Genomic DNA, 21,930 nt, shown 5'->3' on the forward strand with positions numbered 1-21,930 from the left:
AATTTAGTGGAAGTGAGTTTATGAGACCATTGGAACTTTGGGACATTGTTGATTTACAACAGTAACAACATCATAGCATCTGACATTTCTTTACTTGTACCATTTCATAGTTGCTTCATTAATGCAAAAATATACTCCATCAACATGGAACAAGTCTGGTTAACTGTTTACTAAACTGAGAATACATACTTTATTACCAGAAGTATCTAATTTAGAGAAGAGAAATAATATTTTTGCTCCTACAGTGCTTAGGTTCCCCAAGTATATCTGAACCCAAACTGTGCTAGACACTCTATAGAACAGATTAGTCATAGCTCCTGTACTAGGGGAAAAATACCAGAAAGGATCTGCTGAAACACCACCTAAACAGTGCATGTCACATTCTCTCTTGATGTTTCCAGAGCAGATCACTCATTCCTTATGAAAATCATGTATTTATGATGTACCATTTTCTAAGTGGCCCATGACTTACTCATCAACACAGCAGTAGTTCTGAATCTTTGCACTAAGAACAGTTTTATTGAGTAGAGCAACAAGTACTTTTAAGAAAGCTACTTGACTGGCAGCCTCATTAATGACATCAAGGACTGAATGAAAGGAAGATTAAATTATTCTTTTCCCATTGCTGGTAAGTCTTTCAGGTCAAAAAAGACAAATGTAACCTTTTCAATGGGAGAACAATAATTTTATTAACAAGATTAGTATGGAGCATACTTTGTACACCAAAAATCCCTAATCTTGTGTCAAAGTTGGCACTGTATTTCCAGAAGAAAATATATAAACAGCTAATTTTTGCTGTCCTTGTTCTCCTGTATAAAGCTTAACACTCCAAGTGTCACTAATTAAAAAAAACCCAAATAATTGAAAAATAAAGTTCACAGATAGCTCCTCAACTGTAGTATTTACTTTAACACTTCAGTTCTGTATTGTTTGAGTTGTGTCTCCTCAAATAAGGTGGAAAGGAGCTGCTCCATGTATTGTCAGACAAGTTTATTATGCTGTTTTATATTGAAAAGAATACAGAAGAAATCCCCATATTAATGTGCTCAGATCCAGCAATAGGACTTGCCTACAAATGAAACACTCTTGAATTTGAAATAAACACTGCATGCAAAGACATTTTTTAAAAGTTTTAAATTGAACACAATTGAAAGTGTATTTCTCGTACATAAAAAAATTTCCCTTTTGTACAGTGTTTTTATTATTTTAATTATACTTTTCAACATATAAAAATAAACCTAACATACAGGCTGAAAACTCTTTTTCTGTTTACATATTAGCAAATAAAATTAAGTTTTAGATTCTCTTTAGGTAATAATGGTACCTACAAACTTCAACTGTCCACACTCCAATCTCTGGTGAAAAAAAAACATCTCCCTGAACTAACTGCCTACTGATTTACATTATTTCAGCCATTTACAGATCCCAGCATTTGTGCCACTAAGCCCAATTCTCACTTCTAAAATTATGACAACACCAAAGGCATAACAGACTGCTACAAAACTGAAAGTACCACCAAGTGGCAGGCAGGAAGCATAATACGCTCCAGTTTGCAAGTCCTTGTTCAGAATTCATATCCTTAAGATTTTTTGTTTTACCATTATAATGCAATTTTCATGCTAACATTTACAAAATTCAAGCTGGTTTTTCTCTTTTTTTTTTCCTCAAGTGAATGGCTACCAAAATTGAAATACATGAACTCTAACTTTGTTTCATTACAAACTAACAAAAAGACAGTGATGCAGAGATGCTTCAGACCTAAAAGTTGAAGATACATACATCATTATGGCATCACTGCTTGCAACGGTCACACACATGAATGAAAAAGGTAAGGCAGCTATAAGGACAGGTATGAAGTATACAGTAACTTGTATCATACAAAGCAGCCTTTACTAAGGAAGAGATAGCTTTTGACCAAAAGAAAATCACAGAAATCCCTAAATCTGCTAACTTACAAAGTATCAGTACGAGCTAAGGGGAACATAGAGAAACTACCATGTAACAAACAGAGTTGCAGTGTTTCAAAGTAATTTCAGGTATTGCCTTAGAGGTAACTGGGCCAGAGAACACTAGCAAGCAATGCAAAGCATGCTAAACTACAGAATTTACCTACTTTCCAGAAGAATAAACACACTCAAGCGGCCACAGCTCATTTCAGAAACCAAGCTGTGCATCGGTTGCTGTTGTTAACCAGCTAATGTAAAGCTATTCAGGTGAACCCATCTGAAATCACCATCAAAAAAATGAGCAAGTGACTAACAAGTAAGCAGAAGCCACATCTCACCGATTTCTCAGGTATTCTTCAGATGTTTCTAGTTTCCAACTGAAGTGCTTTTTCCCTCTCTTATTTCTAATTCTGAAATATGAAAACCAGTATTTTTTTACATACCACACTATCACTGTTTGCAAACAAAATTTCACCCCTCACACCTGTGTAAACCTATTGACTTTGATGAACTGATGTCACAATCACCTCTGTTTTAAGCTTGGAATCCTGCTTCATCTGCTAGCAACTGTCTTCTGCTACCTTCTTTCAAAATCCAAAGAAAAATCCTATCTGTTATCCAGAAACAATGTTGTGAAATAACTGGTCACTAATGGAAGCTTGCACATACGTGCTTCACATGGTCTGAGCAAAGTGGCACTATATCATCACTTTTCTTAGCAATTACAAGTCACAACATTTTCAAACAAAAGCTGACTCAAAATTATATTTAAAACAATAGAGCAATCAAACACTACACTGTTCTCAAAACCTCCACTCAGCTGAATCTCATAAAGTGCAAACCCAAATAATCTGATGTGGCAGCTTAGCACGCAAACATGTTAACGATGAAGGCAATAGACATCCGGTGGAAGATGGACACATTTAACAGATGATGTACACAATCCTGTTGGAGGAAGCAGGAACTTCATTACTGTGCTACACCACCAGCTTAAAAATGAGCTACCCTCTGAAGAGACAGGGATTTTACAGAATAGTAGATCCCTAGGAGTGGCTTTTTAGGAAGAGGGGAACTTGTAAAACACCTAATATGAATAGACAGAACTTAAGTACCTCACAGACCTGCAAAAGCAAAACCAGAAAATACAGCATTTCTAAGAAAATAAGACTAAAGGTGGGGAGAAGTGTGTGTTTGACGGGTTTGTTGTTTGGGGGTTTTTTGCCTTCTTAAAAAAGAAACAAAACTTTTTGTAAGGGAACCATTAATTTACACACAACATAACAAGGTGCTGCATATGGATTTACACTTGTGATAAGTTAGCCGGCACGGCTGCCATCCTTACCTAAATCTCCAAAGGCATGTTTCTTAGCTAACTGTACACAACCCTTTACATATTCAGTAACTGACATAATAGAGCCATGCAATTTCAGGAAAACAGAACTCCAGAAATCAAACTAGTTTCAGCTGAAACACGATACACTGCAAGAATTCTAACTCCACTCAAAGGAGAAACTAAAGTTTTTCAAAGAAATAATACATGTATATTTTCACTGGTATCCACATTTCAAATCAAAGAAGCTGCGTGAATAAGACCAAATCAACTAAAAATATTCCTTTAATAAGTATGTACCAGCAGAAACTTCCCTCTAAAATACTTAATTTTATTAGTGAAATGGTACCAAAGATAACAAGTATACAAACAATCTCTTTGCTCTATGCTACTTACACATCATAAATAAGACAGCTGTTGTTGCGAGACACAATCCTTCACAGTCTTCCTGTAAGCATACAGATTTGTCATTCTTTTATCAGAATAAGCTGTTTACCAGCCCACAGCATGTGGCTTAAACATCACAAAAATGACTGTCTATACTTTACATGGTAAAGCATTTCCTATAGTCTTAAATGTACACAGTGGCAAGAACATTAAATCCTATTGAAAATGAAGAGTAATTAAGCAGCTTCACAATCAAACTGGGTTTCATTACCTTAGGAATTGGGCAAATTTTTCATCCCCTGTAACAGGCTTTTTTTTTTTTTTTTTTAAAGAATTAACTATGCAAAGGAAAAGAAAAACAAACTGAAAGCAAATAGCCGAACTGCTATTGTTTGCTTCTTTTTTTTTAACTCAAAGAAATAACTCTTCCCATGAGGTAAGGCAATTAAGTCATTTGATTGTATTAAGTTGTATTAAAAATAATCTACTCAATTTTAGGTATAAGTAAGTGTTAAACGTATGACTCTTAAGAAATATCATGTAACCAACTAAATTCATTCAGAGAACACAAGCCATGTTTTACCTTGACAAAAATATTTGCTTTGTCACTCTCTTCTTACATGCTTTCTCCCCAGAGAATGAAAAAAGAATCTCTACCATATAATTCCTGTGTAAATTAGAACTTTTTACCCCAAATTATTTATCCCCCCTTCTTTGCATACAATTCCTTTTATATCACCCAACAGGTATCAGAGATGATGATGAAGAGGTAACAATTAAGGCCATCCAAATGTAGATTAAATGTCTAAAGGGCTGTCTTTGATGTAGGTGATCAGAAATGCTTTGTATTCAGCTACTACTTTTGTACAGTAGTGGTCCCCAAATTGCATCTTTGCTTTTTCCTATAAATCTTTCCTAAAAATAAAAAGTAAAAATGGAACTTCAGTATTTTAACAAGTGAATCAAACAACTGTTCTGACAAATCACTTGCATTCTTGTCTACAGTATGTTGATGGCAACATAGCAACAGAGGTCATGTAAGATCTAGCTGAAAATGAGTAATAGCACAGATATTTCTAGAAAATACCACATTTTAAGAAGGCACTAAAGCTTCTGCTTGTGCTCCCATATTCTTTTAAACAAATCAAAAAAACAATTGTTTTCATAACGGCACCTGTACTATTTGCAGCTGAACAGACACACTGCAGTACGGCTTAAAACCAAGATGTAAGTTCTGATAATATCATACAGATATGCTCACTTCTGGAAGGACAAAAGAAAACAACAAAACAAAACAGCCCTAAAATAACCCACTAAGCTAAACTATTATCCAAAACATGGCAATATTCCTTTTATGAACAGAAAAGTAGCATGCATTGTTCAAATACTTGAAAAGAAATATTAATTTTAGGGGTATTAGTAAGGATTTTTTTTAAATAATAAACCCCAAGAATCTCAAGCATTGAGCAAATAAAAAAAACATACTAGCCAGTGGGTATTTAACGCAAGAACCATAAAACTGTGTTTACGTTTAAGAACTTAACTTTCCTTTGAATTGTCATTTACAATGAACAAAAGTGTGTATATTTATGCACCATTTCCAAGCACATCAAACAGTACACATTGAAGATTTTTGTGGATTTTTAACCCACAATGTAAAACAATACAAAATTCATCAACAAGCAGTATTTGAAACAACCTTCAATGCATATCTTCAGCTTTTTTTGGGGTAGTACAGGTTTACATCTTTCAGTTTCTACTTAATTGTAACAGCTTATGGCAGAACTTAACACAAATCATTTTACAAATTAAGTACAGCCATCATGGAAATGCATGGGTTTTCAGAGATGAATAGTTCTGATGGCATCTGCCTTTTCATGGTATAACTACTGGTCCGTGCTCTCTCGCTTTACAGCAAGAAGACAACAAAGCTATCACAAGAATTGGAAGAGCTACTAGTATTATCAACATGTTCAGGTTGATTGCTTTGACATTTTCTTCCTCATTCTGGGAAATAAAAAGCTTTGGATTTCATTCCTTAGTTGAATCAGAGGTCCATTCTTTGCTTTAAACCACTTGCATTTTAATTGAGAGGTTTTCTTCATTTGGTTGACAGTTTCCATTCTGTTGTAGTTTGACTTCATCTGTCCTTTGTGTACCTCTGTTGTCTACTTCCTTGTCAGTTTCTGAATTCTGATCCTCTTTAGTGTGATCTTTGTCCTACCAAAGATAAAATCATTTTACAAAAAAATCATATTCTTAGCATTATAGGGTACGATTATCTTGGTCCATACCACTCTTCCCCAACTCTTCAACTTTACCCCTGTAGAGTCCAATTGTTGGAAGAAGGGTTTGCCGGAGTCAAGAAGACGCTCAATGTGAGTTATGCATCTTGCTCAACTTCATTAGTTTCTAACACTACTTGTATAGAACCGATACACATGCATATTCGTAAAGCAGAAATATAATTGGTTAGCAGTCTCTAAACGCGCGCGGTTCTCACACCCCTAATTATCATGACTAAAATAAGCATTCCATCCATGTAGCTAATTGTGTTGCTGTGCTGCAGCCTTGTAGTTTGTTACTCCCTATTTTCCCATACCGGGCCCTATCTTTCTTGGCCCTGCACCTGCTTTGCCAGCAGCTGTAGCTTGTTACAGCCACGGCCTGTTGGCACAACATAATTACTTGGCCTCAGGACTCAAGAATAGCTCAAGGCTACCTTTCTTGTTAACTTCAGCACAGCAACTTCAGTACAATTCTGATTACAGGCCTACTCTAATACCAGGCCTGGATTGTGCAGATCTTCAGAGATTCTAAGGCCATGCTTCTGCAGCCATTCTTCTGCATCCAATAGGCAGACCAGAACTAAAGCAACCAGGGAGAGGCTAAACTGCAGTGAAAGTTCATTTTAAAAATAATCTTTTCAGCTTGACAACTAAGCTGTCCCTGAACTCTGCTCCTTAGTTACACAATTTGCTGCCAGTAAAGTCCTAGCGTATGTCACAGAACGGGAAAAAGAAACCAAAACAAAGTGTTTCCATAACCTATTCACACACCTATTTTGTATCCTATAGATACAAGAAAGTTTAAACACAGGGGCTTATCAAACTGGCCCACTAACACCAACTGGAAGTCTCCAACTGATAAAACCCAAATGGTAGTAATTTCATAAGGAAAATGGGAGAAAAAAAAAGGGAAGAGGAAAAAAAAAGAAAATAAGGGAGGGAATTTCAACAATGGCTCGAGTAGCACCACTTCACTCTGCATATCACTTGGTCACACTGCTTACCTTCAAAGTACTGGTGCTTTTGTCAGATTTCTCCTTCCCCTCTTTTTCTTTACTACTTTTTTTCTTGGAGGTGGAGCGTTCTCTTTCTCTTCTTTCATTGTTTGTATCTCTGTCCCTTTTTTTTTCTTTCTTGTTTCTGTTTAAGACATTTTTTACTCAAATCAGAATTTGATCCAACAGCAACAACCTTCAAACCATTTAACTCCAAACTCAACTTTCATCTGTGGGTTTTCCAAAAAACCCAAAATATTAACAAAAAACCTGCATAAAGACAATGAGATTTTTGACTGAAGAGAGCTAAAAATGCATGTGTTCAAGTATGCAAGGTATTTGTGAAGAGAAAATCCAAACTAATCTCTATCTGATGAAGGGCTTTTATTGATTTGAAGTGAATTTGCATTGTTAACAGATTCGAAACTCTCCAGCTGAAAGCATACCAAGGCTCATATCCATGAAGGTTTTTGGTTTGGCTTGGTTTGGTTTTGGTTTAAGTTAAAAGTTAATTGTACTAAGCAGCTGAAACCATGTGAGATGATTAGCACAAAGGCAGCAAAACAATGAAGATGCTATTAATGATTCCTCCTTTACTGCTCATTAACTTTTATGTTTACATAAAACTGACCTTCTTGGAGAAGGAGTTCGTGAAGACTTTCTTTTTGTTGTTTTCGATGTTTTAGGAGACTTGGAGGGACTTCTACTCTTCCTTTTACGCCTTTCTCTACAGGACCAAGAAATTCAAGACCATCGAAGGATTAAAACAATAAACTCAGGAACTGGATAAAACCAGAAAGCTCTTAAAATGATCTGACACAACAACTAAGTATCATTAGTATCATTAATTTAACATTACGTATCACCAGCAATATATGAACTGTACAAAGCAGAAAAAAAAAAATTGTATGTTTCAGTTTTGTGGGGAAGAGGAGGCTGGAAGTGGGTAAAAAAAAAAAGGTTGTACCCTTTCAGATTTTAGTGTTTTGTTTATCCTTACATGCTTGTACTTCTAGATGTTGCAACACACTGAAGAGCTCATATTATTTTACAAAACAACTGTTTTACACAGATATGTGGAGTTTGCTGAAGTTACTATTATGGAGTCTGATCCCAAATAGAACAAAACATTAAATAACTGGTTGCAAATGTATGAGGCACATGTTAAAATAAAGCAAAAAATGAGCCAGTAAAGCTTCATTCAACATAAATGTAGAACCTATCTCTGTCAAAGTCAGGTAATTTTCTCCTATCGCCTCTTCACAGAGCAGGAAAAGTGGACAGGAAGAATGGCCAAGGAAAAACAGGGAAGTTAAAAACTAATTCAGAGGGCACTTCAAGACATGGCATAAAAGCTACACTTAGGCATAACAGCTTTTGCAATTCACACCATTAGGTGTGAGTATCTCTATCTTCAATATTTAGAAAGACCAAGAAATCACCTGTTATTAGATAAATTACAAAAGGATATAGTAAGATATGCCTAGTATCACTATCTGGATTGATACTCTGCCCGTGACCTCCTGAAGCTGCACAGGACAAAATTTCTTAACTATTTTGCGGCTAGCTCTTAAGCGTGATTCAATCTTTGGTAAACAAAAATATAAAGTGGCCTCAGAATCACGCAGAAAATAACAGAATCACTGATCAGCTGCACACTAGTTAATATGCATCTCTTTTTTTAACATCTTCAAATTTATCACTACCTTTTTTCCAATGAGGATACTGGAAATTGATATATTATTCTGACAGTGCTCCCACTTGGCCTACAGTGAGCACATCCCTACTTTATTTTGCTTTCTAGCATACGTATCAGTGAGTAACCAAGTGCCTTAGTAATTGTGTTCAAACTAGAAACTGTTTATTCATAAAATCTGATTTTCAGTTTCTGCTTTTTGTCCTTCAAGTCGAAAAGCTACAACTGTGTCTGACAGTTTGTTCCCATCTCCATTACATTAGTCTATATAAAGTTTTTTGTGTACCTGATTTTTAATGCTCTTAAGTAATACTAATACAGCAAAAATTAAGAGGGAAAAAAAGGCTGAATACTTTGATAGTGATCCTGTATTTCTAATTCATACACGGAACTAACACTCCGTACCTATCTCCTCTGCTAGCCTGTAGATGCCCGTTGAAAAAGGAGCCACATCCTCCTCTTCCTCTGGTCTGTGTCTCTTCCTTCAGCTAGGAATCACAATAGCCATCTGATCTCCAGCACTTGCATGCTGTCTGTCAGTAAAGCAAGGTCAGTTGCCACCTAATTCTTAGAAGGTCCTGTATGTCCTATTCCACCTTCATCCCTTCTCCAAAAAGATGACTATTTGTCCAATATTTTACACTCATCAGGAAAAGGATCAGCAGTCCCAACTCAGTGCTGCACTGTAAAACTGGCAGCTGAAATGCCAGTTTGTTGGGTCATCTTCTCTAGAAAGGTCTGTAAGCACTTCAACTTGGCTAAGTCAGCCACCAAAGTAAACAGATACCCCTAACTGCAAGCTAATGGGGACACTGTAGCCCTAACTATTCACAACTGATTTTCAGAAAATAACACAATTACTGAGGTTGAAAGAGCCCTCTGGAGACCTAGTCCAACCTCAGCCTCCCCCACCTTAAAACAGCGCTAACTAGAGCAGATTACTCAGGGCCACATCCAGTCACATTTTTCATGTCTCCACAGATGGAAACTGCACAGTCTCTCAGGGTAAATGGTTCCAGTTTGCCCAGAAAAAACATAATTTAAACATTACAAAAAAGCCTTTATTTCCTGTATGTCACTAGATGCCTACTGCCTCTTAGTCTGTCACTGGCCCACAATGAGAAGTCCAGCTTTGTCTTCTTCACACTTTCCCATCAAGTATTCATACGCATTGATAAGATGCCCCCTCAGCCTTCTCATCTCCAGGCTAAACAGTTGCAGCTCCCTCAGGCTCTCCTTGTATGACAGATGCTCCAAGCCCTTCTGTCAGTTTTGTGGCCCTTCACTGGACTCACTCCAATATGTCTGTGTGTCTCTTGTAAAGGGGAGCCCAGATCTGGGCACAGGATTTCAGATGTTGCCTCTCCAGTGACAAGGAGTGGGAAAGAATCACCTTCCTTGGCATGTTCACCAGACTGCCTAATGCAGCTCAACATACTGCTAGCCTCCTTGGCTGCAAGGAGCTCTACGTACTTTTCTGCCAGCCAGCCTTCCCACCAGAGAGTCCCCATGCTGTACTGCTGCAACAGAGTTATTCCTGCCCGTGCATGACTTGGTATTTCTCTTTGTTCAATTCCATGAGATGCCTGTCAGCTCATTTTCCTGTCTGTCAAGGTTTCTCTGAACAGCAGCACAGTCCTCTGGTGCACCAGCCTCTACTGCCAGTTCTGTGTTGTCTGCAAACTTGCCAAAGATGCACTCTGTCCCACTGTCTAGGACACTGAGGAAGATGTTCAATAGTACTGGCCCCAGTATTGATACTTTAAGGATAATGCTATATCTGAAGAAAGGATTGTAAATGCACGCGAAAACCTGCATTTCTCTCACCCTCCATCTTCAAAAGTACACTGTCCTTGTTTAGTAACATCTGTATAAAAAGAATTAACTTCATATCAAAGTAGGGTTTTGTACTGTGAGACCACTAGAAGAGATGCACTAATTTTCACTAGAATCCTTGCCCATGTACACGGCATTTGGGCCTTCCATGGCACTTTCTTATATAGCAAGATCCTTAAAGCAAAGCATAATTGTTGCAAACTAGAGTATGAATTTTTGGTAACATCCAAGTAACCACACTTTTTATTTGAAGAATTGGGTCTTCCACCAAGGTTCTTATATAAGGTACATATTGTCAAAATTTTAAATCTTTTTTCTCCACTTATCTAATTCAACACTCCTGAGGCCTACAGACAAAAAATGTTTTGTTTTCAGAGCTGGCAGAACTACCTCTACTCTGTGTAGGTCTTCAACCCATGAAATAATGTTAAAAATACATTACAACAGGAAGATGCATATGATTAAAGCAGCCGTAGTATTTTGCCCATAAATCACCAAAACAACATGGACATTTCACAAAACACAAACAGAATGTTCAGAAACGATTACATTCCTTTCTGCCTTGTATGAACCATGAACTCCCGAATTTTGAGGACTGTGAGAATTTTTCTTTTTTCCGGTATAATTATTATAGTACATAGAACCTTTCCCAATTCATGAAGCATTTCAGTCTCTCAAGGTAACAGATAAATTTGGTATTTAAATTTGACATGTGGTACTACTGAACTCCTTGTTTCCTGAGGTATTCAAAAAGGACTTTTTCCACCAAAGCTTCTGAACTTAAGCCAGCTGCAACGCTTTCAGAATGAACCTGAGTTTGTCCACTTACAGAGCTTATAATTAGTCTCACAGTCTCCCTTTGCTGAACTGGATTTAACCAGGCTTCCACACAGCGTAGCCTCCCTTGGATGCAAAAGTAACAGCTACATTAACTTGAACATTTTCCTGTTTACTGTCAGCATCATTAAGGAATGTTACTTTTTACTTACACCTGTCCATCTAATCAGCTAAACAAGGTATCCTTGCCTTCCATCTGAGATACATTCACCTTCTGAATGCCTAGCCAGCCAAGTGACATGCTTGCTTCCTGCTGTTCATCCATCCAGCTGAAGAGTGGCAAGTACTATCACCGAACTGTTCATAAGATCTACAAACCAACACTGCATAGTATGTAAGTAAGCAAGGAACTATGTAAAGAGGGACTCAGACTTTCATCTGGACAAAGATATGTGTGATGTTGCTTTATCAGAACTTTTGGATGCAGCCAGTGCAGGGAAACGGCACAAGAACCATCTACTTACTGTCCTCAAGGACTATACTATATGGTTATGTGAAAGGCAAGCACCAGCAGCCTAACAAGAAACCATGATCTATCAGGCATCATACAGAGTTCTTTGTAATAGATTTTACTTTTTAGAAAATCTACAGAAAAAAAAACCAACACATATTTAATTAGTGAGAGACATGGTGATATTGATATATAAAAACTAGGATGGTGCCTCACTTAACTGACAAGTCAAAAAAAGCATGAAAAGATTCTAAACAAACCTGCTGGAGCTACGAGATCTTCTTGAAGAGCTATAGCTTCTTGGGGGTGTCCTGGATCTCTTCTCTTTCTTCTTTTTATCATCTCTCTCTTTTTCTCTCTCCCTCTCCTTATCCCCATCTTTTTCCTTTTCTTTGTCCTTCTCTTTGTCCCCTCCTTTGTCCTTATCTCCCTCCTTGTCCTTTATCTTCTCTCTGTCCTTTTCTCCCTCTTTCTCAATACCTTCTTTTTCCTTGTTCTGGTCTACCTCTTCCCTGTCTTTTTCCTTCTCCTTATCTTTCTCCTTTTCCCTGTCCTTGTCTTTGTCCTTCTCCTTGTCCCTGTCCCTATCCCTGTCTTTGACTCTCTCTCGATCTTTGTTTCTCTCCTTATCTCTCTCCCTGTCTTTCTCCCTGTTTCTCTCTTTCTCTCGCTCTCTGTCCCTGTCTTTGTCTCGATCTCTCTCTTTCTCCTTGTCTCGGTCTCTCTCTTTCTCCTTTTCTTTGGCCTTTTCTTTTTCCTTGACCTTTTCTTTGTCTCTTTTCTTGTCCCTGTGAAAAGCCAAACACAAATCCATCATTTCACCTTTGAACTTTCCAATTAAAATTACAACTAACTCTTTTGCATACATTAATTGCTCAAGATAAAGTATGCATCTGCTGAAAAATTATATTCAAAATTTTAATCTTCCACCCCTGTTCACCCTGAGGGAAAGGTTATATAGCTAGGAAAAATTTGGAAACCAAATCGGAGAAGGGGAGGCTAAAATCTTCAGAGCGATGTTATTACACTTTGAAAGAGTAAGTCTCTTCACCCCACATTTATGTTATTGTACATACATAAATTCTCTATTTTTTTTTTCAGGAGTAAGGCAAACTCTGCAATCATAAACCCACTCTTTACTACAGGTGTGTCCACATAAAATGGACTGCAGATTCACCACCCCCACATGAATAATGACAGCCAACTGACAGAAGCCTTTACAATGTTCCCTGACACAGATATCCTGGAACTGCTTGGAAGTCCAACAACAATTAATATACAGAAATAAAAAAACAAGGGTAAAATTTCACTAAACAAATCCCCTCAAAAGACAAATGTAAGTTCAAAACTCAATCAAGACAACACAATCATCTGTAATGTCATTAGGAATTCAAAACTTATTGAAAAATTGTTAATGCAGTATAAACAGAAGCAGGGATAACAAGTCAGCTTCTTTGGGACAGGCAGAATTATACATGTTCATAAAAAGAAGGGTGAGGAAAATTACAACTGATGTTCTAGTTGTTCAAGCCAAACAAAAACTGATTAGCTCACAGCTTTGGCTGGAAGATTACATTTTCATATAGAATTATTTGGAAGTGTGAGATTCCATCTTTTCTTTCGATTGTACAGACACGGGACTCCTAGACCTGCCTTTAAGACATAGGAAAATGAACAACTGTTCAGAGAGAGAAACAGGAGAAAGTACAGGAAAGGAAGTTGATTAGCAGGCCTTTACATGTACAAGAGAACCGAAGCTGCTGTGTCTACTGGTATTGGTACCCATTCCAGGATTTTTAAGGATTCTCAAAGAGACTCCTTCACACATGAAGAGTCCTAAAGCACAGCCCCTCCCTTTCTTCAATGGAAGAAGTGTTTGGCTGTATCCTCTCAACTGCTAATAAATAGTAGGCTGTTGCATGTTCTGTGACTGGACAACTTTAGTTCTCATCAGGTTTTGGCAAATAATTCTTTAGAAGTCTCAAAGAAGGAATATAAAATAAAGATGATGAAACAGCACGCAGTCCCTGCAATAGCAAAGAGTCTCACAATGACCCAAGAAGTGCCTTCCAGTCAATTTATCACAGAGATTTCATTGGACTTGCACTTTCCAGTAAGCAGGTATCTCAAGAAGCCACAGACAACAGCAACCAAGAATCAAAAGGATCCATCAACAAAGCCCAGCTAGCTATGTAGCCTATTCCTGTTTCCACTGAGGTCCACAGATCTCTATAGTTCTCTTTCCCACAAAACTTCCCCTCAAAACCAAGAGGCAACTGCACAACCTAAGTAGGAAGCTCCCCTTAAATGAATCAGAGGAGTAAGACACGAAAAAAAGAAAAGTACCAAGACTCCTATTCATGAAGCTACCTTCGTAGGTACTTTTCTTTTGTGAATATTCACTACATCATCCTTCAGAAAATTATGTTATTATCTTGTTGCAAATGCACAGTTCAATAATTAGATGACCAGACTTAAAATTGAGTAGGTAAATATAGATGTATTAAGACCTGAAATGCACATATGCCATGCAACAGACACATGTATTTGTGCCCACAGCACTTATGGCAAATAGGAGCACGGCAAACGTGATAAGACAAGTTCATGCACAAAAACTGTATATGTTTTCAGAAAGCAGGATCAAGTTCAGCTTAAATCCAGCCTCCTCAACAGATATAGACTAATCAAGAATCATCTGCTTTTTTGTGGGTTGCACAAGCTACACAGACTATTCCTGATCTACTGGTTAACACCTGGCAATTAAAATTACCTGTTTTCAGTCAGCTTGCACGTTGGTATAAATGTAGACTAGACTACCAAAATCTACGTACTTCAATGTGGTGGTTAACCCCCATAGGCACCGTATAAGCTACCATGAAGAAAATCAACTCTATCCCAGCCAAAACCAGTATATTCAGCATTAAAATTTGCTTTCTATTATTTTGTCCCAAAGACAAAGCCTAGGGACAGGCTAAAGCATTTAGAGATTCCACCCTTTAACATCACCTAAAAAGTTTGTTAAGATTTTTTTCAAAAACTGTGTACTGTGTGCTAAGAATAATTCACTTCTTAGGAACGGAACTTACCGAGAATGAGAGCGACTTCTTGATTTCTGCCTTTCCCTAGATCTAGACCGTTTTTTCAGGGGACTTCTGGATCTGCGTCTATCCTTGTGTCTTGAGAGTGATCTGTTGCCAGATCTACTTCTACATGAACAATACCAGAAGAAAAACACTTTAATATTGGAACTCCATAAAAATCAGGTCAAACAACAAAGGAAAAAACCCGCAATTCTTGTCTCACTACACAAAATTATATCAAGAGTTACACCGCAGTAATACATTGCCTAACCAACGTTTGCAAATATGGATACATTATTTTTCACCAGGTGCACATGCCTTCCTCCTTTGAAACAATGCACCATTTAAGTAATATCCATATTTCATAATAACCTTCACTAACATTCTGGAAAATATAAATTTGTATCATATTAGGATAGCTGTCGTTTGTAAATTACAGCATGTAAATCTACTATAGACAATTTCTAGCAGGTTATAAAATAATCAGTTACATTTTTTTTTCCTTTCCAGGCTCAGTCACTTACTGCAGTCTTGGTCACTGGAGAAAGATGGCTTTAATTGGTGTCTTTTGGCTTTGTTCCCCACCCTTCTAATTTAAATGAACTTTAAACAAACAAACCAAAAGAAACAGAAAATCCCCACCGTTTGTGGTTCAGCATTTAGTTGTTACCTTTTCAGCTGGAAGGATTTGTTAGCATGGATTTCAATCATAAGAATTCCCAAGGAAAGGAATGAGTATTTATTACATGATAAATAAGGAACACAAATAATCTGCAGATACTCTGATAAAAATCCAATTGAAGTCTTCTGATAAAGATATATAGTATAGTCACAAATTGATGAATAAAATAAGACTCCGAAAAATCACTACATTCTTTTTTTCCAAAATATTTCCTATTTTTGGAAGATCATAATCCCTAGTAAAGCAAAAATAAAAAGCTGAATTTGAACATTAAGTTTCAAAAAACCACATCATTGGATACTTTGCCTGAGAGACTAAGGTACCATGAAGTTTAACTTACCAAAGACAGAAAGGCCATTTATATTAGTTAATAAATACTGAAGAATTTATTATTTTCAGTATTATATAATAATATATTATTTAATACTTTAATTAATTATTTTATACTGAGGTATAAAAATATGCAGCTCCACCTGTCTTCTGTAGCTCAAGACACACAGAGTAATATGCACCAAGAGGAGAGGAGGCGCAACCATTTTTTACCTACAGCTTTCCTCTGCTTATCTCTGCAGAAATACAAACTAACTACAGGGCAAATTAATGGTAATTGAATCAAAATAAGACCTTTATCCTAGAGATGAAAAAAATTTAAGTGTTTTATGGAACAGTAAAACAGGGAAGTGGTAATGAGTTTATTCTTAGGGAACTGATTGTTTATTTTTAGGGATGAAGTTGCCTCAACAGATCAAGACTGGCCTTTTTTCAGCATGTTCTCAAAACTGACAGTAGCAGTGGTAAATGATTAAAAAAACCCCAACAACAAAAGATAACCATCATCAGTTGTTTAAAGCACAAGTTTTCCCCAAGTAAAAAAATGCAATTTTATCTTCTAGAAATCAATTTGGTTTGGGTCAATATAAAATAGTACTGAGATTACTATAGTGTTATACAAAACAAAGACTGTTTTTCAGTTATGTCCTGCGTTAGAGAAACAGCAGAGAGGCAAGCAATAAGGAAGTGACCAAATGATTCTTCTTGCATTAGGAAGGCACCTGACATTTTGATGTCATTAGGTAACACGTACTGTGATGTCTCACCATTGCAAAACTCAAAACTGCACTTATATGACATTTGTTTGGTAGCGTTTGGACAGCTTTTCTGTATCTAAAAGAATTCTAGCTGCTTTGTTAAAAGACAATGCATGGAACAATGCAACAGAGCTGTTGCTGCACACTGACAACACCTTTTTAGAGTATAAGCTATTAAAACCACATTTCTGAATTTTTTTTTTTTTCTGTGATACTTCATGTTAGCCAAACATCTTTAAATTGATTACATAAATGCTCAGAAGACATTCCTGATATTTAAAGAATATGAACCACTGTAGGAAGTGTTTGTAAGTCTCACATAGCAAGACTGTCTCATTCTTGGGAAAAATCTTAATGGGTATGCTTTAAGGGTGATCTTATAATTTTATTTCCTCCCATATTCCAAAGCTTATTTCAGAACTGAATAAAATCAGCAAAGGAAACAAAATCTGAAGAATGAAAAACTGCCCCTAAAGCCTTTTTATCCTGCTTTTAAAAACTATAGCTTTACATTTACAGTATATTAGAGTACATTACATTTACTTTACAGTAAATAAGTATACTGCGTTTTTTAACTTGATGTTTAGAAGTTCGGGACATCTGGAACTTTCTACTAGCAAAACTAGCCAGTCTGTCTGCTCAGGGTGTTCACCGTGAATTACATGTTCAATCACAAAATGGTATTATGCTAAACAGCACAAAACATACCATGAAACCATAGAAATGGTTATGTTACATGGCACAAAAAGTATATTCTAGTGTGTTTTAACTGAAAATAATTCTGAAAACACTTAGGATTTAGAGGGAAAGAGTATTTGTTCAGAGACAAAGTTCCTGGTTACTCTGATCTGCTCAGTGAGTTAGTAACCTTTCTACTGGGATACTTGTCTTACAACTCAGTAAGAAATTTCAGTAAACACCACCATGCAAAAAACCCCAGTATGGCCTCTTAGATCTCTTAGAACTAAAAACCATACCTACCTGTGTTTTGAGTGTGATCTTTTCCTTCTAGATCGGGATTTTGAACTAGACCTGGATTCTGAACGAGAATGGGAACGAGATCGACCGCCTTTTCTTTCACTGCTCTTTCCAGACTCTGAGAGGAAAAAACGACTTTGCAGTGTAAGCTCAGAACATTTAAAGATCCCAGTTAACAATCTGGCACAAGTGGAATGTACCACACATAGTGCAAGGGGCCTACTCTTTGCACATCTTCCTTCTTTGCAAATATCCTTCAGAAACATCCAAGTAAGTCATTGCATATACTCGTTGAGTGCAGCCATCCTGCAGCAGTACACATAAATCAGATAATTATAAACAGCTAGATCTATCAGGAATGGGATTTATGTTGCTGCCACAATGCACAAGTTCACAACACGTTCTCCTCTTGGTCTATTATTTAATATAACTACTTTTTTTTTTTTTTTTTTAAATAGCCTGAGAAAAATATCATAAATTTAGAGGACATCATTTTATAAACAAGCATAAAATGCAAATAATAATTACTACTTTCTATACTTTCAGATATTTCAACTACTGTAAATATATTGAAGTTTTATTCCTCAAACACTGTTTTGTGGGAGGAAGGGATAGAGAGAACAGGGTGAAAAAGTCTGATTCAAAGGCCAGGAAGTCAACAAAAACCTTAACAGTGACTTCACCAGGCTTTGGTTCAGATTCTGGAAGATTTTTATTCTGTTACTTAACACTGAGGAAATGTTAGACCTGTCAAAAACATCAGAAAATATTGCCCCACACACCCCCAAAAAATTCCCAAGACTCTGCACTATCTAAGCTACATAAGACAACATTTGGTCTTGTTACTAAGATTGACGACAAAATCTTGCTAATGAAAAGAAAAAGGAGGATCTCAACTGCAAGTTTAACAATTTTTTTATGCTGTGCTTAAGTCTTTTTTTGCAATCAGCTTAAGTCAGCATAAATCAGCACTAAAATGTCTGTCCAACTTCTCAACCCAACACCTCCTTCCTTGACCAGCCATCTCAGTGTTAACAAGGATCAGGGAACCAATCTGGATAAAAAAAAAGTCCTTTAAAATATGTTAAGTTTTATCCCAGACTCATTCTCTGATCCCATTTGCTATGAAGATGCACACGATCTTGAGCCAGCATGAAAACCAGCACAGCACAGGGCCAACATTAACCCAATGAAGATAATAAAAGCATACTATTACTGATTTCAGAACCATGATAGCTCCCTCTAATTATGAAACTATGGCATTAATGGATGCTAGAGCAGAACAAAACAAAACATAAAGCATTTTCTTTTAGAAGTTTGCACATACTTTGAACATAAAAAGTACCAACTTCAGTATTAATTTAGTATTAACTTCAGTATTTTGAAAACATTCAGTGAGCATATATCTGAAAGTAAAACATGTTGAAATAAAGTGTCAAGCTTTGTTCCACTGCTTTGTTGCACCAATACAATTTTGATTGTTTTCTTTATTTTCCACCACATACTGTCTGCCTTTAAGTAGTACCCTTTTCCTGTGTTTGAAAATGCTTTTAAAAGCACATGCCAAAGTATACTCAGAACACTTCTTTTAGGTAATATATCTAATACACTTACCTGGCTCAATTGCAGCAGATATGAAAGACTGGGCTTCTCTTACTCTCTTCATCACCTCTTCCAGTTCCTTGGCAGCAGCTTGTGGTGTCATTTCAGGAGGCTTCACTATTGCATTATTGGAGTGATTTATTCTAAATTAAATAAAAATGAACCCCTTAACTCCCAAACATTTGAGAAGGGAAAATGAAAAACAACCAAGAAAGGAAAACACCTCAACTTCCATATACAACTAAAACCTTCAAAGTTCAGCAAAACTACAATTTGCCCTAACAGTCATCTAAGTATGTGAAATGTCTTGCATTGCTTTAAAATCTAACCACTTTTAAATAAATGCAGCACCCTACTTCTATGTTAAAAATATTTTCTAGTAGAAGTCTAAGAATCTATTTCTCTATTTCACATCAAATCTTTATGTTAAGGCCTACTAATTACATACACATCATATAGAAAGCTTAATTAGTACTAAGGATTTTGCAGATTATGTCACTATCATGGCTTACACTACCTCAAGATTAAATATGAATATATTTCACTCAATGCCATCCATACACTTTTCAGAGACAGTTACACCCAACCTGGAAACAGGAGTTCATAAAAATGTTCAGGTTTGCTAACAATAGGTCCTTACATTGAAAAAATATTCCTTACAGCGGTTTCCTGAACATCGGAGTCATAATGTATCAGGATACAAAGAAATCTCTCATTCAACAGTCATATGGATAATTAATTTCTTACTTCAGTGGCCTGTCTCCAAACATAACTCCATTAAAGGCAAGAGCTCGAGGTACAGAATTTTGGTCTGCAAATTCCACAAAAGCAAATCGTGTTGGTTGCGTCTCATCACCTGCCATTCGCACAAATTTGACTTCTCCAACTTGCTTAAAGAATTCAAGCAGTTGATCTGCTGTTGTAGTCTAGAAAGAGTCGAAGAACTCAGCTGAAGTAAAATATATAATGAAAACCACTTATCCAATATATCAGGTAGTCTAAGAGGCACAGATTTTGTAAAGATATCTCACCATTATTACATAGGTGACATGGATTTCATAATGTTACACTTTAAGAAAGACTGGTGTTTTTTCTTCCATTAATCTAAAGAATATAATGTAATTTAAAATAGTGCAATCACAAGTTTGGAAGTCCTACATTTAGGCTAAAAAAGCGCTTGCACAGGATTTTGCACCTTTCGGGCAACTCATTTGAAATAACTGATGAGGAATTTCCTTATACACCTGTGTCCAAGCTATTGACTGTGAATCAAATAAGAAAAATAAAAACCCAAACATTATTACAAGACTTCAGTTTTTCCTGTTTTTCTACTAGCTTCCATCTTGTCTTATTTTAGTGCAACCAACAGTACTTTTACACTCCAGTAGCTACACTGGCAGTCAAAAAACTGCAAATAAAATACTTGTATTGTCATCAGACAAAAGAAAATAGTACTTCAATTAATTTAACCAACTGCTGAAAAAACAAGTTTCTGACAGACCTAACTACTGTCATAGAAACACAAGGGTATTTATGCTAATTCTGCAGCATCCACTTACTGCACATCATTCCATCTTACTGTACTTGAGCAACAGCACAGTGGTGTGGGGGACAGCTACCATGATCTCACAACTTCTGAGGCATTGCTCACTTAACACAACACAGCTGGACATTATGTTTCTTGAATTCAGCTGCAATGTGATTTCTCTGCTATCCTGCCAGAATGAATTCCACAGCCTGGTCTGACCTGATGGGCATAGGAGCATTCAAAGTCTGAAATATCACTAGTAACCAGAAAGAATTTTTTCTTTGTTTAAATTCCTGTTGTCATCAACTAACCAAACCTCTTTAACATCTACGATTAGAATTCATAAATTACAATTCTACACCTTCCATTAATATTTCCATTACACAAAAAAAAGCTACCTGGGAATTCAAGTTTCCAACATAGACTGTTCTCCTGATTTCATCAATTTTGGATGGATCCACATTCCCCATAATAGGCGGTTGTGGTATTTCTCCCAGTGCTGTAATGTTAGGGTCCAATGCTGCCGCTGGTATAGCCCCCAAAGTGCCAAGTGAAACACCAAGCTGGAAAACACAAAAACAGAATATACTTTGCCAAGAACCATTGGTAGGAGATATTTTACTTGTTAATACTTGTCTGCCTTGTGCATTTCTGTAAAAATAAACCTAAGGAATATATGCAATACTTTGAACTTTAAGGTCCAAGCTGAGCACTTTTTATAAAGAATAAAAATCTACCCATAAATAACCTTCTTTAAGGTTACAGTTAAAATTTTCTATGGGCTATCAGTTAACACTTTATCAAAGAGTATGCAACGTATCAATCAGAAAACATAGGCTTGAATTTCTAATGCTCACAGTCAATCAAGTAAGATGCCTTCAGACACTTTTGTTTTTGCTAGAAGAAGTATTGGGAGTAGATGAGGAACTGCTGAACCCTTCCCAGCAAGAGAAGATGGGAATTTGCAGTGCCCAGCACCAGTTTGTTCTGTAATACATATCAGTCCATCAAAGGGACAGATCAAGTACTTTACGGACAAACACATCACATAAGGCAAGATTAATTACAGTCGATATGCGAAGGATACTAAGCCTAAGTCTAAGTTCTTTCCCTATAAACACAGTCACTTCCTAGAGAATGAGGACAACACATCTCTCATTTTTTGAACTGGGAATTTAAATCTCTCCTGGGGAATGTTATAAAGAA

General features: G+C 36.6%; 1 protein-coding gene across 5 annotated transcripts in view; it reads right to left on the minus strand.

Annotated features, from left to right (window-relative positions):
- Positions 1-975: 975 nt before the first annotated feature.
- Positions 976-21,930, minus strand: part of SREK1 (splicing regulatory glutamic acid and lysine rich protein 1) — a 40,105-nt gene continuing 19,150 nt past the window's right edge. For 4 of the 5 annotated variants that reach the window (XM_005240652.4, XM_055790678.1, XM_055790677.1 and 1 more), the window contains 9 exons: positions 21,123-21,287; positions 19,944-20,122; positions 19,209-19,339; positions 17,598-17,712; positions 14,853-14,972; positions 12,027-12,554; positions 7,578-7,673; positions 6,956-7,091; positions 976-5,883 (listed from right to left, as the gene is read on the minus strand). In XM_005240652.4, the coding sequence (XP_005240709.1) occupies positions 5,731-5,883; positions 6,956-7,091; positions 7,578-7,673; positions 12,027-12,554; positions 14,853-14,972; positions 17,598-17,712; positions 19,209-19,339; positions 19,944-20,122; positions 21,123-21,287 (1,623 nt within the window). In that variant the 3' untranslated portion in view covers positions 976-5,730. Of the gene's footprint in view, positions 5,884-6,955; positions 7,092-7,577; positions 9,176-12,026; positions 12,555-14,852; positions 14,973-17,597; positions 17,713-19,208; positions 19,340-19,943; positions 20,123-21,122; positions 21,288-21,930 lie in introns of those variants that run through there. The other variant, XM_027791270.2, reaches the window with a different exon arrangement.

The sequence above is a fragment of the Falco peregrinus genome, chromosome Z, assembly GCF_023634155.1.
Source record: "Falco peregrinus isolate bFalPer1 chromosome Z, bFalPer1.pri, whole genome shotgun sequence".
Classification (NCBI taxonomy): domain Eukaryota; kingdom Metazoa; phylum Chordata; class Aves; order Falconiformes; family Falconidae; genus Falco; species Falco peregrinus.